Source organism: Balearica regulorum, chromosome 15 (assembly GCF_011004875.1).
Source record: "Balearica regulorum gibbericeps isolate bBalReg1 chromosome 15, bBalReg1.pri, whole genome shotgun sequence".
Taxonomy (NCBI): domain Eukaryota; kingdom Metazoa; phylum Chordata; class Aves; order Gruiformes; family Gruidae; genus Balearica; species Balearica regulorum.
Genome location: NC_046198.1, coordinates 14,120,095 through 14,136,703, shown reverse-complemented (window position 1 = coordinate 14,136,703; position 16,609 = coordinate 14,120,095). Strand labels below are relative to the sequence as shown.

The window sequence follows — 16,609 nt, the reverse complement described above, 5'->3', positions numbered from 1 at the left end:
TAGAGCCATAATTATTTGTCTTTCTGTGAGGTTTAAACCATAGAAATCCTTAACTAAGAGCTCATCCACAAAGAGTGGTAGAGTTGGAAATAAGTTGGTCTTGCATGACCTTGACTGTAGCCTCTGTCTGTCTCCTCCTCTTTTTCCATAGCTGAACCTACTTTGGGTTTAGTCTATTTGAAACACATAAAGGCAACTTCTCCAGAAGAATAAATCATTAAAATCTTATTTGTAAGAGCTAAGAACTTGTACAATACTAACAGTTTTGTTTGGGGATTGCTTGTTTTTCATCTGTACATGTGTGTATATAGCAATCTGTTTTAAAAATTATATAGAAATATAATAGTTAAACATTTAGATATACATGTAACTTCAAATTAATCAGATTCAATCTGTTAGAATGAAAGAAGCATGAGGGAATACTTGGATTCTGTGTTTAGTCATAAAACTGTTCTGCAAAGATCTATCCCTATGGCACTGTTCTGATGGTTAGCTGGTATTTAGAAGTCACTGTGGAGGCTGAAAGATCTGTGCATGTTGTCATCTGTCAGTCAAAATATTGATATTTTTGCTTTGACAGATCACAGTTCATAGTTGTTAGGTGCTACATCTATTTTCAGACAACAGTTTGAAGATCTCAGTTTAATGTTGAATCCTGCAAATCCACAGGGCTGTAGTTAAGGACTAGCAGCAGCAGAGGGTCTTGTAGGTTATTTCTTTTATGGAACTGGAAGACAGGGTAGTACTAGGGTTAGGGTGGGACTAAAGTTGAGGTTAGTTAGTTGAAGTCTAGGGCAATGGTGGTGCCAGAAGAGCTAAATCTACCGTTGGATCTTGCAAACACTGTAAGACTAGAACATACACTGATGTTTCTAAGACAATATTGTCTCCTACATAAATGTGATCTGCAGAAAGCTGGTTAATATCTGAGTTTGTCTGACATAACGGGAAAGGATATTACTCAGGTAAGAAGCTTTAGGAGTTGGCCTTGTTGCTACGTCTTGTAAGGCTTGTTCACTGGCTGTGGGCTTTACCAGTGGGCAGTAATGGCTTTACGTGGGTGGATAGTAATCACTGGGCTGTGGTTTAGGTAAAGTCCTGGTACAGGAGGTGTGCAAGAGTTTCTGCTTGTCGCTGGATTCTGCAACGCCTTGGGCACGCTGTGAGTGCTGGTTAAATTGTTGATGCTTAGTTTTTAGGTGGATATAAGTCACTCTTAATTGTTAATGTTAGGTTATGCATAGGAGCAGACAAGTGGTCAGGAAAAACCTCCAAGTTATTTTCTGTCTTTTTAAAGAACAATTCACCTATAGATCAAGAGCACTACTAGCCTTTAAAAAGTGATAGTTTCACAGTCTTCTTTTTTCCTTTAGACAAAGATCAGACTGATTTTACAGTAGTTAATCTTTTTACCTCCCCACCAGAATCAAAAGTTTAAATGTAGCGGGAATGTAGATGCCTGATAATAGATGAGCTTTTTTGGCTAAACGTTCTCTCATCTCCTTATTTCTCTCTTCCTCTTTCTTCCCCAAGCTAAATATCAAGTAAATCAGCAAGCCATCCTCATGTACTACAATTGTGACCTATCCAAGTTGTCTTTTTTCAAACGTGCACCTTAAATGAGATGGCTATTCTACTTCCTTTTCCCTTGCTCCTAGGCATGGCATTCCAAAGGCCTGTGTAGCATCAGGATTTATGGCCCCGTAGCTGACAGGCTGCCTCCAAGAAGGCACATGCTTAGAAAGCTATTCCAAAAGAAGTAAAATAGAGCAAAGCTTGAAACAAATATTGAAGAGACTTTGCAGGTCAAAGAGGTATAGCATGAAGATCTGTCTTGAGGAGAGCCAGTGTGAGAGTGGGATTTTTTGGGGGGTTGTTCTGTTGTTGGTTTGGTTTTGGGTTTTGTTTGTTTGTTTGTTTTTTTTAAACTAGCAGTCTGTCCAGGTAAGCCTTGGACAGATGGTATGTTTTGCAGTAATTTCTGTTTAGCCCTACAGTGATCTATAAAGTCAGCAATGTCCATTTAAAACCTTACAAATTCATACTCCTACAAAGAAAGCAGTTTCATGGAGATAAAGCCTGATTTTCATATACAGAAAAGTTAATCTTCCAAGATTATTAAAGGTTTAAGCTATTTGTGCAATTACAGATGACTTTTAAAGTTGACAGTACTTTGGATGAGAATCCTTTTTCTCATTAGCCTTTCTTTCAGCTAGGCAGATAGAAAATCTGGCAATGAGATTACATAATTGCAATATTTCAATTTGTCACAAAGACAAATATGGCTTGATCTTATTTTTTCCCCTAGTTACTGGCTATTCCAGAACTTCAGAGTGAGCTGTACAACTTGCAGAAGGCAAGAAGTCCCTGTTAAAATAGCTTAATACTGTCTAAAACAAATGTATTACATCTAGCTTTACGAGTAAAAATTTGTTGTGCGGAAAAGAAGTCTGTATTCAGGCTCAAAAGATTCTGTGTATAAGCATGAATTATTTAAAAATTTGCATTGTAGAATTTTAATTCAGGTTCTAATATAAGGGGACAGAAGATCACAGAGATTTCGAAGACCGCAAGTTGATGTGACCTGATTGTGAGTGTTGCTGCTCCTCCTACTTGCTTGATTTTTGGTCCCTTTGCTTTGTGTTCATCAGTGTTTCTGGTTGCTCAGGGCTAAGGAAAAAGATCAAGACCACCAACTGAGCACTTGGGGCTGTAAACCATACCCAAATAGACTGAACCCGTATCAGTTGTTAGAGTCTGTTAAGCATGTATTGAGCTTGTCAGCGATTTACCTGGTGACCTAAAGATAAGATTTTGTTTCATTACCAGTGGCCTGTGCTATCTTGGTGGTTCTTTCAGCACACATTGATTATTAGCATGAAAATAATGTATCATTAAACTTGTTAACTTTCAAATATAGGAAAGAAACTCACCCTTGCTTTTTTTTTTTAACTGTGAGACACTTCTTAATGGGAAGATATGCATCAGTCTATTGGCATATTTAATTTATTGTCTCTTTTTTTTTTTTTAATTGCACTCTTGAAACTACTTAAAGAGTTCAAATTACCTGTGAACAATGTATTATTTTGTGTATCTTTCGTTCAATGGAAAAAACATTGCAGATTGTGGTGGGAATTAATAATGGGGAACAGTTTCTGTCATGTAAAATGTTCCAATTAATTTACAGATAAATTAATATTTTACATATAAGTTATTCTGAGTTGTCTTGACTGGCTGGCAGAATGCTTCCAGAAAGGAGAAATCTATTGTGCTTGAGGCAGGGAAACCTGCTTTAAAAGTAACCTTTGTCCTTGGGAAATCCTGAGTTGATTTTATTTTCTTTTCTAGAAATCTCATTTATGTTGTCCCCATCTGGTACTTCCATAATATCACCTTTGTCTGGCAGGTGATCAGTCTGTAAAATTCTGAAGGTCCTAAACATGTTTCAGCTAACTTGTGTGGTTGAGTTCAGCTTCAAAATATTAGAAATATGACTACAATTTGTAGTTCTACTGAACCACTTAGAGTCAAATTATGTCACTCATAGCACTGCACTACATCTTTCCCTGCTAGACCTGGCCATGCTGATGACATGTTATTTCTCAGTAGGGTTTCTAAGGGTGTCTTGCTCCCCATTCTTGATTCACTGTCCACTGAAATTGCTAAGACATTAGATGTTGCTTTCAGCATGCTTTTAATGTCTTCCTTAACGAAGTTTTGTATCTCTGATAGGAGTCTTCAGGAACTGTAAAAGCAAATTTTCCTTTGCTTTGAAATACATCTGCTACGAGTGATTAAGAAACTCTATATGCTTCCTTGCCCAGCATCATCACATCTGGAATTAATTTAATAGTTCTTCTTACATGTTTTATTTGTACATGTTTTGTTTGCCTGTCTCATGGAATAGTATAAATGTAAATATGAAGAAGGTATTTCAAATGTAACAGTGAATTTTGGTACTTCTAAGCAACAAAAGTTGAGAATTTCAAAATGAACCTGCCCAGCTACTGTAAAGAGACAGCATCTTGCATAATTAAAATTGGGGACGGGGGAGGGAGGAGAGGGAAGTACCATGTCTTCCGTGAGCTGCAACAGCAACAGGTTTTGGAAGCTGCTAGATGTGATTGTGAGAAACTCCCTCTGCATTAATGTTTTAAAGCATTCTTAAATTAAGGAGAAAAATCACTCCATCTTTATACTAGTAGCAGCTTTTTTATGATGTGGTTAGTTTTTTGGATAGGTTTTCACGTGAATTAGGGATTCTTTTATTTTGCTGGTACGTTGCTGTGTTCGTTATGACTTCATTTAAAAATCAGGACTGATGTTTCCCTTTTATTTAAGATTAATGGATGTAGTGTAGGCAGACAGTAAATAGCAGTCTTGATTGTCCAAGTAGAAACTATGGAAATCTTCTTGTGTCCCTTCTGTTCTTATAGTATAATGATGAGTTTTAAAAGTGAGGAGTTTTACCATTGTTTCAGTTAAGATAAAGTGTCCTGTCTCTGTTTTAACAGGTAGAGGAAACTATGTCTTCATTAGCTGAAGTGCAGCAGTTGGATAGTTTTCTTTATCTCTACAAACAACACATAATTCACCTTATGGAATGGGTTTCAGTATCATGTGATTGTTGGACATGCTATTCTCCAGAAATACTACAGTTGGATGTCATCGCAACTCATTCAGGTATGACTGACTTAGTAGTTCTAAAAAAAAAAATAAGGTAATAATCTCCATAACCCGCAGACACATTGCATTTTATAATGAATAGTGTGATACTCAGAAACTTCACAAGAATATGATGGAAAGCAAAACCAAAAATGTTGAAGCAGCTCAAATTCTGAAACACTCTTTGGCTGCAAGGAGCATGCTAAAAGCACTTAGGTAGAAGTTCACTTTCAGGTAAAGAATTATAGGGAGACGAACTCATGTAGTTTATGTCTCAAAAAATTTCTGTATTTTTTCCATCTATTCACTAGGCCCATAAAAGATACTATCCTTCTGTACCAACATTTTCTCCCTTATGCTCTTTAACACGTTGCTGTGTCTAGATTAGTGAAACACTTTGGCATAGGTTTCTCCTAACTTCAAATCTGCACAGTGAACGTTCCTCTGACGCAGCTCTTCAGGTTGCATCTACAGGCAAGGGATGCAGTGACAGGCAGTGCGTTTCACCTGGACACTCATTTTTAAGATGGTTAAAATGGAAAGTCCTGTTTGGTTGGGTTTTTTTCCCTTCTGTTAGTTAAAAAGGGGATGTAGACAGCTACTTCAGCTACAGGTGAAGTATTGTTATTGCTACTGCAGATAGTTAAATGTGGACAGGTATGTTTTAAGGGACTGTATCTTCTGCATTTAATCCTTAAATCTCAAAAAAAAAAAAAGCCTCAACAAACCGATGTGAATTACCCCCTTACTGGTTTGTGCAGCAACCAGCATAAGTAGGGTTTTTTTCATTTGTGGAAATAACAAAAAGGGGGGTTTTGGTGCAAGATCTGAGGGGCCAACTTTTCTGTATATCTGCACTTTCATTTCCATGACTGAGGGACTTGTAGACAGTTGTCTCTGTTTCCCTTAATGCTAAATAAATCATCAGATGTCTGGGCAAATATTTTTGGCTTGAACCCAGCACTGGTAATATGCTATTGTCTGTGTTTTCTGTCTGACAGCAGCTCCTAGAGCTTTTTTTTTTTTTTCTTTTCTTTCTTTTTATTCCCACACACAATGTTGTTTTTAATCTATTTAATCAGGTTTACTCATTTCAAATGTCTCAGTTTTTCCTGATTTTGAGGAACGTATGCTTAAGCTGAAATTAGCAATGTGGTTTATTTTCCATCTGTTGAATTTGCTGTTATCAGTTTGGTATAATAGTAGTATCTTTTTAAAGTCTCAGAACTCACATGAAGCAATGTATTTTGAATAAATGCTGTGAAAATAAAGACCTATTTGTTGGCACAGGAATTTAGCAAACTGCAGTTCAACACCCTGTATTGCTTCAGTCTAGACAGTGAACATTTGGGGGGGGCTGTTATTATTTTAAACATAAAATTTCCAGATATTATTAAATGCTATTGAACTTGTTTTGGAATATTGAATACTTCAATCTGTCTGTTCCATGTGTGAGGAATATTCTTGTCATCAGAAATGCCAGTGTTGTGTCTCCTTCTGGGAGGATTTTGTGAGTGACTGGTGTTGAATGGAATGCGGATCACAAGGATGCAAAACTGAAGTTGTTCCTGGAGGAAAGTAGTTTATTGCAAACACAGAGCAGAAAGAGCATTCTGCAGCAAGAACCTTGCAGAATAAAGCATGTGTATAGTCAAAATATATACTCGTCCTCTTTAAAACCATGCAGATGTTAATCATTATCAAGGAGAAAGGCACAAACTTCCTTCTGTCTGGGGAAAATAATTTCTTCAAATGTTGGGATAACAGCTTAGTGGTTTGTTTGTTTATTGATTAGTGGTGAAACGGCATTCATCTTAGGATGTGAAAATGTTAACAAACTAGAGAATGAGTTTGGAAAATAATTTTATTTCAAATAGCTTCTAAAATTCATTGTATTTTAGATTCTCTTGTAAAATGCAAATAAGCATTATGTAAACATGGGGAAAGAATATTGCTGCAAGAATTCCATTAACCAAGCTTTGAGGTTGACCTTTCAAATGTGCCCTTCCCAGTGCCTCTGGGAGTCAGACATCTTTTCCTTGAATGCTGCACATGTTAAGACTTGAACGAAGCAAAAAGCGTAGTTAATGCTGTTGTTTGGAGTGCTGTCATGGTCATACCAGATTCAGTATAATTTTTCATGAAGTTCAATAAACCCAAAACTTTGTGCATAGCCTCCAGCTTTCAGACCTACATAGCAAACAGTGTTAATCCCCTCTAAATGCATTAGTCCACCCAAAATGTCATCGTGTACTGCTGGTCCCAGCAACTAGCGGATGTCAGTGATACGTCCGTGCTACGTAATGTAATGTAGAACAGCAATACAAGCCGGGTAAATGTGATGTGGGGTGAACCAGTCTTGAGGGAGTGCCATGCTGCCATGGCTAACGCTGTGGGTACCTCAGCCCGCAGAGAGTTAGCTTGGATATTTGTACACCGCCTAATAGGATGTAACGCAGATACATCAACAGCTGCCATGCAAGAGTGGAACGTTAAGCGCTACTTTAATACCAGACATATTACAAATTTTAATGCACTCACATATTGAACATCTAAATAGAACTTATTAGTACTCTGAATTAAGTCTTACGTGTTTGTTTTCTAGGTCCTGTCATAGGTGAAGCTCTAAATAACTTTATTCTCATTCTTAAGACATGTCTTCAGCCAAACAAAGATCCCCAGATGCGGTTAAAACTTTTCACTGTTTTATCACAGTTGCTCCAGAAAGCAAGTGAAACCATCAATTCTCAGGGGTAAGTAGAGTTCTAATTTCACACAGCTATTTGAAAACTACAGTGGCATTAAAAAATAATGACCATGGTAGCTATTTAACCCCTACAATTGTGTCCATCTTAGCATGTCTGGAAGAAGACTTTCCCACCGTCTTCTACAGCATATTTTTCTTGCTCTATTTTTTAACAATGCTTGGAAGGGCAGAGTGCAATAATTGAAAAAAAAAAAAAAAAAAAAAAAGACATAAATTGAAGTCTGGACTTCCTCCACTGTAGTCTTCCTACCTCTGCCACTATGGAGAATTACAATGGATGTCATGATATCAGATCTGAATAGTTTTCAAAAAATAAAGAGCTATAGTTGAAAAGAGTACATGTTTGCAAGCTAAAATGGGGATTCTTAGGAAAGTAATACGGGGGGTAGTTGGTTTTTGTTTTTTTCTTTTTTTTCTCCCAGCTAACTCCTAAATCCTTAAGCTTTGCCTGTAGTCATTGTAACGAAACAATAAAACACCTCAAAAAGTGGGCATTTAAAAATGCCTGTGATATAGCATGGTGTTTAAAAAGCATTAAACTAGATGTTTGATAAGGAGTTATTATTACTCTCGGTGACTGAAGATGAAAGTCTCCTGTTGCTTGGCATTATTTATGCGTTGCAAATACAATCTAACTGTAACTTACAGTGCTTATAAAACCCCTCCGTTTATAACAATGCCAACAGTGCGGCTCTTTTGTCATTATTAATTTAGCCTTACTAATAGTGCAAACACTTCTGCAAAGTTATCCTGAATACGTAAACCATCTCTGCTCTGCTTTTCCCAGTGTCTGCTGCATTTAGTATGTAAATGTATTCTGATGCATACTCTTTTCATTTTTAACTCTTTAAGAAAACCAACCACAGGAGGCATTCTTCCTAAAAGTACTTTGATAGCAATGGTCATTTATGCTTAAAAACTTTTTCGTGATTCTAATGAGTAAATTGGCACTCAGTGGACATTCTGGTATGCTGGACGTTCATTCAGGTTCCACGAGGCCATGTTAGTATGAATGTAGATGGATTTTTACCGGGTTTAGATATATTTAGTGTATTCATGGCCTGTATCCTATAATGGGGGGGAGGAGGAGGAGGAACCCTGGTGTTCCCATTCAGTGGGGGATTTCAGGTGAGCGGCAGAATCTCTGCTAATGCATCCCCTAAGAGATGTGGAGCTAGTGCTTAAGATGGAATATAATGAGCTGTCCTTTTTTAACTGAAAGCTTTTATGCCAAGTGTGGTGTTACCTGTTTCATATTTTAGGATTCGATGTTAAAATTCCTATTCATATGAAAAATCTCTTTCATATTTAAATTTCAAATTTAAACAAGTAAGTCAGTGGATTACTTGTTTAAATACTCATGTAACTGAGTAGTAGTTACAAGATCAATATAGATATGCAAGAATCTTCCTGAAAGAAAGAAAAGCAGTTTGAAAACTATTTTAAGTGTTCCAGGATCTGACTACTTGTTGTAAGCTAATCTGTTAGATCTGTATCATCTAACTGAGAATGCGAAGATCAGGGAGCCAAGAAATGTCATCTCATGTGTTCTGTGATGACCTGAACACAACAATGCTTATGAAGTGTGTAAAAACATATCTCTGTCTAAAAATAGGATCCTATCTATTTTCTTTTATGGCCTAGTTTTACTGTTCTTTATTTACTGCAGAATACATTATTAGCTCCTGTTCATCTACCATACAGTCACATTTATTATTTTCCACATTTGTTTTTAAAACATTAAATATGTTCATTCTTTCAAGGTATTTAATCAAATTCAGACCTGCTCAACAAGTTAGTCTCAGTGGCATTTCTTCTCTGTACATTTTTGATTATCTGGTCTCCTGCTCTTCCTTCTCAGAAACAGCATTGCAGATTACAGCAGAATAGAATTTGAAGAACTGAGTTAAATTCTCTGTTCTGCCTCTCATTGTGATCTACAGAAAATCATTTAGGTTACATCTAAGCAGTATGCAGGTACATTGCATGGCGTGCTATAGAGTCCTGACCCATGGTGTTCCTGAGGATGGTGGCTAGGAGGTAGGAAGGACTTCTCCATGAATACACAGGCGGCTTCTTTCTCTGTTTCTCACCTGCACAGTAGGATTGGTGGCACTTCTCTATCTGAAAGTCCCTGAAGTGCTCAGATAAGTATATTAAATTTGGTCATGTAGGTACTGCTGGTAGAGAGAGATGGTCAATGCAGGACCATATGAGAACATCATCAAAGAGTAAACTTTTCTTTTGGCAGTAGTCAAAGTAAATAGGATGAATAACAAAATCTTTCATCTGCAACCCAGTCGTTTGTATAAATAATGGAGCCAAAGAGGGGAAGAAGAAAACCAACCCTATGAGCTGTCAGCTTCACTAGGATTCCAGGAAAGGGAAATCACCATCACCAGTGTGGAAAAAATAGAAGAATGTGTTTCAAAGTAATACTCTCAGCGAATATAGCCACACATCACACCAGCTCTCCCCAGCCAGCAACGATAGCTCAGGGCAGTGTGAGGGAATGGCCTTTTGTCATGATTAGCTGCATCCAGTGAGGTTAATAGACCTGTTTTACAGAGAACAGCCCTGGTTAAGGGTGGCCCAGTCTAACTCACGATGAGGCTTTTGGTCCTCTGAGAACAAGAGCAATGCAATGAATTTTACCAGTAGGTTTATCTTCAGAAACTAAAAAGCAGTAGAGGGAGCTAAATGACTCTTTGCAGTCTTGATCCTACTTACCCTTGTCACAGCAAATGCTTTAATGTGAGAAGTAACACGTAAAGTTTTTGTGTTTGAAGAGTTGTTTGCAAAACATTCTTGGAGGTTTTGATTTTTAAAAGAAAATCTGATTTTGTTTTGAATTACCTGGATTTAGGGTGTTAAGTTTGGAAAAAACAAAAACACACACACAGGGAAAACCCCAAACACAACAATCCACAATAAATGTGTTTAAATATAAAGCCAAATGCAGCAGTCCCATAAAAGCAGAGAAGGAACCAATCCAGAAAGAAAATTTATAAGAAATAAACAACATGAAATGAAAGTTTAAGTATGTAAGTCCATAAGATGGGGGTAGCAAATTTAATGTAAACCCAAGGTCTGCTTTTTTATATCTGCATAAGAGCTAGGTATTATTGTATGCACAGATCATGTTTTAGTTGTTTCAGATCCAGTTGAGAATAAAGTCTCAACTCTGTAAATACAAATAGCATGGGGTATGGTCTTTCATGGAAGTGGCACACTTTTAGAATTAAGTTCCCTAGATCTACAACAGTCAGATTTGACAATGGAAAGAGGGAGAATTTAATTGCATCAGCAACAGCAAAAAATACATCTTAATGGTAATGAGAGATAGTGTAGTGAAGTAGTAATAAGTTCTGGTTATACAATTGCTTTTGCTACTGGCGGTAATTTGTTTAGCTCCTTAAGAACATTCTAACAGTTTAGATGGGAAGGTTTTGAGTTGTTATGCTAAACACAGTTGTGTGGTCATCTAATTTTGAGTCCGACATGATTGAGTTAGATAATTGCCAGATACTGCTTTACTGATTCTATTTCAAGGCACTAGCACAAATATTCTCACAAATAGCGTAGCGTTATGGTTAACATAATGCTGATGGAATGTACCTTTGTGTTTTTACAAAAAATTGTTTTTTTTCTTTGGAGTTTAACAGAGGGATTTATTAAAAACAAGCAGCTACTGAACAGATAGTACAGATAGCGCAAAGTTGGGGGTTTTTAGCTTTGGAGCTAAAAGGAAATTTGGAATGATGGTGAGCATTAGTTGTATTTTTTCTGGCAACTTGTTGAATAGAAACTTATTAATTCTCAAAAATGTGTTTAAAATAATAAACCTAAAGGGTTTTGACAATTTTAGATGCGTCTAACAGGATGACAGATCTCTTGTTATTACTGAATCTTAAGTGCCACCTGCTGGGCAAGAAGCGAGGACGGATCTCTGGCTTGCTGAAGACACCCAGAGATTTTCAGGTTTGTGCCTGTGCAGTAGGTGGTTCAGGCCTGGCAGGCTGGCGGGTTGTACTTCCGTCAGATTACACCTGGATGACAAGGTCTAACTGCAGTGAGTAAGAGGTAGTTACAGGAAGGAACTAGATACTATTACATTTCCTATTAAATTGATACAATATTATTAGGAAGTTTTTACTGCTGAATTACTTTGTTTTGCTGTTGTGGGGATTTTTTGTTAAGTACTTAGTGATAATTGTCTGTTGTTAACTTCTACCCATTACGTTCCGCTTGTGCCCTGGCACATCTCTGTAGAAGCCACTTAATGCTTAATGTAGGACTTTTTTCTAAAAGTCAGCGACAACTTCTTCCTTTTCTGCCAAGCAGCAGGGTGGGGTTGTGCTGTTTCACACTCAGGTGGCTGCAATCCGGTCTGCAAGAAGCTTGAATAGTGGGACACGACTCAAGGTAGATTTAGCCTGTTAGTTGTCAATCTGTTTTGCACCCTGCCAGCTGCTTTTTTAAGGCACAGTGAATACCCTGAGCCTTAGCTGTGTAGTCACAGGCCAGGCACACATGCCCTTTTGATGCTGAAAAGTCTCTTTTTTTTTTTTTTTAACTTGTGCGTAAGATCTGTATCTTTTTATCTTCATTTAAAATTGATTGAGCTGGAATTAAATGAGTGTGAGGGAATGCAGGCTATTGCAATTGCTGACTCTCACAACAACTTTTAGTATCGTAACAGCCCATTCAGTAGAGGAGGAGGAAGAAATGTCAGCAAAAATATCACAGATTTGTGTGCTTGTAATGAAAACAAACTAGTATTGGGACTGGCACCATCAGAAAATCCTACAGACCTCTCATCCTTGAGGGAGACAAGCTTCTGAGCCAAGAGAAAGCTGAAGTATGCTCTGCAGACTCCCTGCAGTATCAGTAGTTCAGGTGTCATCAATAGCATTCATACTTTTCACATTATAAATACTTTTCACTGGACAGTCTCAAAGGGCCTTACAAATATTAATGAATCCTCGCAGCATTCATACGGGGTGTTATCTCTACTTCACAGACGGAGAAAATGAGACAGAGAGAAGGTAAGTAGTTTACCAAGATAACACAGTGAGTCATGGGCATCGTCTGAAGTGGGAGAAAGCCTACCCTCCCCTTTCCGTGAATGTTAGGTATTTGTTTAAATATTATCTAGAAAAATTAAGTTCTGAAAAGCTTATCACATACACTGTAATCACCTTGGCTATAAGATTTTTTTTTTTTTTTACAGAGTCTTTTTTTTCCTGCCTATGCTTCTATGACAGAAAATTCTCTTTTACATCCTGTCAGTCCCTTTATCACTTTCTCATGAACCTTTATTTTGCTTTCTTATTTTTGGCTTCAGGCTGTTCCCTAGCTACCTTGAGACTGTGATAAAAGACATACTGGCTCCTAATCTGCAGTGGCATGCTGGAAGAACAGCAGCTGCCATCCGCACTACGGCTGTATCGTGCCTTTGGGCTCTTATTCACTGTGAAATGCTTTCACCAAAAGAGGTAAATTCTCTCTTTCTCGTCAAATGTACTTTGAAATATTAGGCAGGAGGACAAAATAAAAGCAAAGGGAAAGAAAGAATAAATCCTTATTGTAAGTAGTATTTTCAGATGGACATAGAGTTGTCATAATAAGATGCATTAATTTTAATCGAGTATTAATAGTTGAAAGGATCAGTAGTGCAGGGACAGTGATACCCTGATAAAAGACCTGGGGCCAGCAATACAATGAGCTGTAGAACTCACCATCATCAAACTTTGTAGATCTTTGTTCTACACAGCATCAGTTCTGTACCACAAAACACTACCTAGCCACTGCTAGCACAACAACTCGGGCACCTGATGTTACCGGACCCGTAGTCAGCGCCTGTGCGGCAGCACCGGAGCAAGCCAGGACGTGCATTCAGATGACACGGGAAAGACAAGTTGGCTAGTTGTCTTGGAGCCCACAGATCGATTTGGGGGGGGTAAAAAAAAATCTGAAAGATTCCTGGGGAGGGAGGGCAGGAGGACTTGAGATAGAACTTGAAGAGTATCTGTAGAAACTGAAGTAGAGGGCTAACGCTTAAATGTTACCTACCATAGTGATTAAGGATTAATTGAATCTGAGGGGTTTTTTGAAGCTTCTTTGCTAATAAAAATAGCATTTGGAAATGATTCACTGGAAATATGCTAAATGTAAGGGCATTTTTAAAAAAATAAATGGCATTAAAATGTTATTTAATGTTCATATCTTCATTGTTTTTATTACAGACTGTAATTGAACAAAGTGCTTAAACACATATAACTGGTTGAGTTCACATATACGAAAACATTTATATCAACTACCGTTCTAGTTAAACATTTTTCTGCATCAGTGCCTTAATGCCTTTTTTGCATTAATGTATACAAAATGTACGTACTAAAGTCAAATTATGAAACTCAGTAAAACATTGCATTACAACAGTCTTTACTTAAAAGTTTCCTTTTAGAATAAGAGCACCATCTACTGGTACATACACATAATCCTCATCACCAAATTATTTAAAGTCTTGCCAACAATTTGGTTTTTTAAATAAAAAGGCAAGTAAGTGTAAAGCTTTTACAAGTTATATAAAACTCATCTGCATATATACTGAGCATTCAGGAACTGGGTGATCGACTGGTGGATTTTCATTTGCCAAGCTTGCTTAGAGGCAAAAATAGAGCTGTGTAACTTGCAAGATTTTCAGGTTAACTTTTATGGTTAACTTTTATAGTTAACTTTTTAAATTAAGCAAGCCAGTATCGGTCAGTCCTAATGGTAACTGATGTAACCAATAAGCATATTGTTTTAGAGTGACTGAAAAGCTGTTGTGCTTCTATGCTTTTCCTGTTAACTGTAGATCTTAAAAGTCAAAGATGAGCTAATGTCCCAAATTATTGCTGCCATGGATGAAGACTCTAAAATTGCTCGACTGATGGCTTGTCGTATTGTTGGTGTTTTTTTAAAAGTCTGTGGGAGGCAGTTTGGTGAAGATAAATTTACCAAAACTTACACAGGTAAGTGAAAAAATTTATTTTTTTAATTATTTTTTTTAATCCAAGATCTCCATGTTGAAGAATTACAGTTGCGTTTTCACCTGAAGTATCATAGTTAGCTTAGCTTTTAAGGTTGGAAATCATTGTGCTGGAGCAGTAGGCAGATTCACTGTTTACCTTTGGGGTTCACTGTGCAGGTTGTCCACCTCACCTGCGGGTTCTCTGCAGCTGGTAGCACTGAAAGCACTAACGCAGAGAAGGGAATAACAAAAACTGCTGTGTATCACTGAGGCATCTGGCTTCAATCCCACGTGAAGAGGAAAATGCCTTTAAACAGTTTGAGGTGCAAACGGGCAGATTTTATGTAGACTCGTTTTCTCAGCCATTCTTAATTCACTCCCATACACATATTCTAATGCTTTTTCTGTGTTCTCTTACTTGATATTTTAACTATTTGGGTAGTTCTCTCCCAGAGTAATTTTGCAGATGTTAAGGAAATTGAAAGAGTCAAATGCTGCACAAAATCGTACCATTAGCAGCATTTTTGTGTATGAGAGGCAATTTAATGTCCTAATCCTGCAGAGACTAAGACATGGTCTTAAACTGCTGAGTATAAAGTGTATAAAGTACACATACACATTCTAGAAAATGAAGGTGTTAAATACTTGAGTAGGTGTTGTTAAGCGTGACTCCAACAGCACTTGCTTCCTGCAAGGCCTTTCTGTAGTAACCGCTGTTGTAACTGCGCTGTTTCATTCCGTTGAGGTGGTGCACTGGGGACCAGTTCATGTTCTTTGGGAATGCCCTCGCTCCCAGTTGAGCAGAACCGAGCAGTATTCCCAGGGTTAGCGCGCGTTACGCCGCTAGATGGAACTTCACTCGATATTAGTCTTCGCAAGGCTTGCCAGTATTTCCTCTGCGTTGCTTCCTAGTTTAGACTATATGAAATAATGTTCTAACTATAGTGGAAGCAGAACAGTGATGCATTATATAAATGGCAGTCACATTGTTCTCCTTGCTGTGTTTCAGAGCGCCAAGAGCAAACCATTTCATCGTACCATAAATAGACCTGAATAGGTAGCGGGTTGTTTTGGGGTTTTTTTTTATTTTAAAGAGGAAGAAGAAAACCCTAATTTAGAGTGCTGTAATCTCAAATAGAGCTATTATCTGTAATGCTTCTTAGGATGATGTTTAAATGATGATGTTTAAATGTGAAACAATGACTTAGGAGAAGTCAGTCTATGCTATGTAACAGGATTTATGTTCTCAGAGATATGCACAAATAAATTGGACTTTCCCAAACTCAGCATCTTAATGACTGATACTTTTTCTTTCACGGCACAGTAGAAAACTAACAAACATTTTTATTTTGGAGAAATACATGATCAATACATGACAATTGTCAAAGTATATCTTTGCATCTTCAAATACTCTGTGATGCAGCCATTCACGGAAACAGTAATATTTAATAGAAATACTTTGCTTTATAGAGCATAAAAATACTTAAACTCTGTGCTTCTGTAATGCATTCATAGACATTCATAGTACCTTGTTAGAGCACTAGAGAATGTTCAACTAATCTAAGTAATTTTTTACATTTCTTTTAATGTTTTTGACAACATAACAATCCAATAATAATAATGCACTGCATGCTTTTAGGAACAGTGTACTACATGTATTTGCAGCATTCAAAACACAGAAATATGTCATACATGCAACAATAATTTCAGTGATGAAAAATACATTGTTTTTTTCAAATGCAAAAGATAACTTTGCTGGTTACAGTGCTGTTTGGTTACGTATATGCTCCTTTTCAGAAGTTTTAAAGCGTCTGGATGATGCTTCATGTGATGTACGACTGGCAGCTGCTCACACCTTAACTAATTGGTTTAAATGCTTAAAGGACAGTGATGTGAAATCTGCAATGGAAGGTCATATTGAATTTCTGTACCAAGAACTGTTGATACATCTCGATGACCCAGATCAAAATATCCAAACTGCAGTCCTAGGTAAGACTTTCAGTCATATCGATTTTTAACAGAGCTTTTTCAATCATGTTTTCAAGGGTCGCATGCAAGTAGCTCATACAACTACAGGCCAGTCCTAACAGGCTGGAAGCTTTCCTTTGGATTTCAGCGAGTATGAGCTCAGACCTTTTACCTGTACGCCGAATGTAATGTTT

The 16,609-nt window shown here is 37.3% G+C and overlaps 1 protein-coding gene across 2 annotated transcripts in view; it reads left to right on the top strand.

The window, feature by feature from the left end:
• Positions 1 to 16,609, top strand: part of DNAAF5 (dynein axonemal assembly factor 5) — a 29,827-nt gene that overhangs the window by 12,098 nt on the left and 1,120 nt on the right. For both annotated transcript variants that reach the window (XM_075767408.1, XM_075767406.1), the window contains exons 8-12: positions 4,515 to 4,683; positions 7,271 to 7,418; positions 12,780 to 12,930; positions 14,292 to 14,448; positions 16,245 to 16,436. In XM_075767408.1, coding sequence (XP_075623523.1) covers positions 4,515 to 4,683; positions 7,271 to 7,418; positions 12,780 to 12,930; positions 14,292 to 14,448; positions 16,245 to 16,436 — 817 coding nt within the window. The remainder of the gene's footprint in view (positions 1 to 4,514; positions 4,684 to 7,270; positions 7,419 to 12,779; positions 12,931 to 14,291; positions 14,449 to 16,244; positions 16,437 to 16,609) is intronic.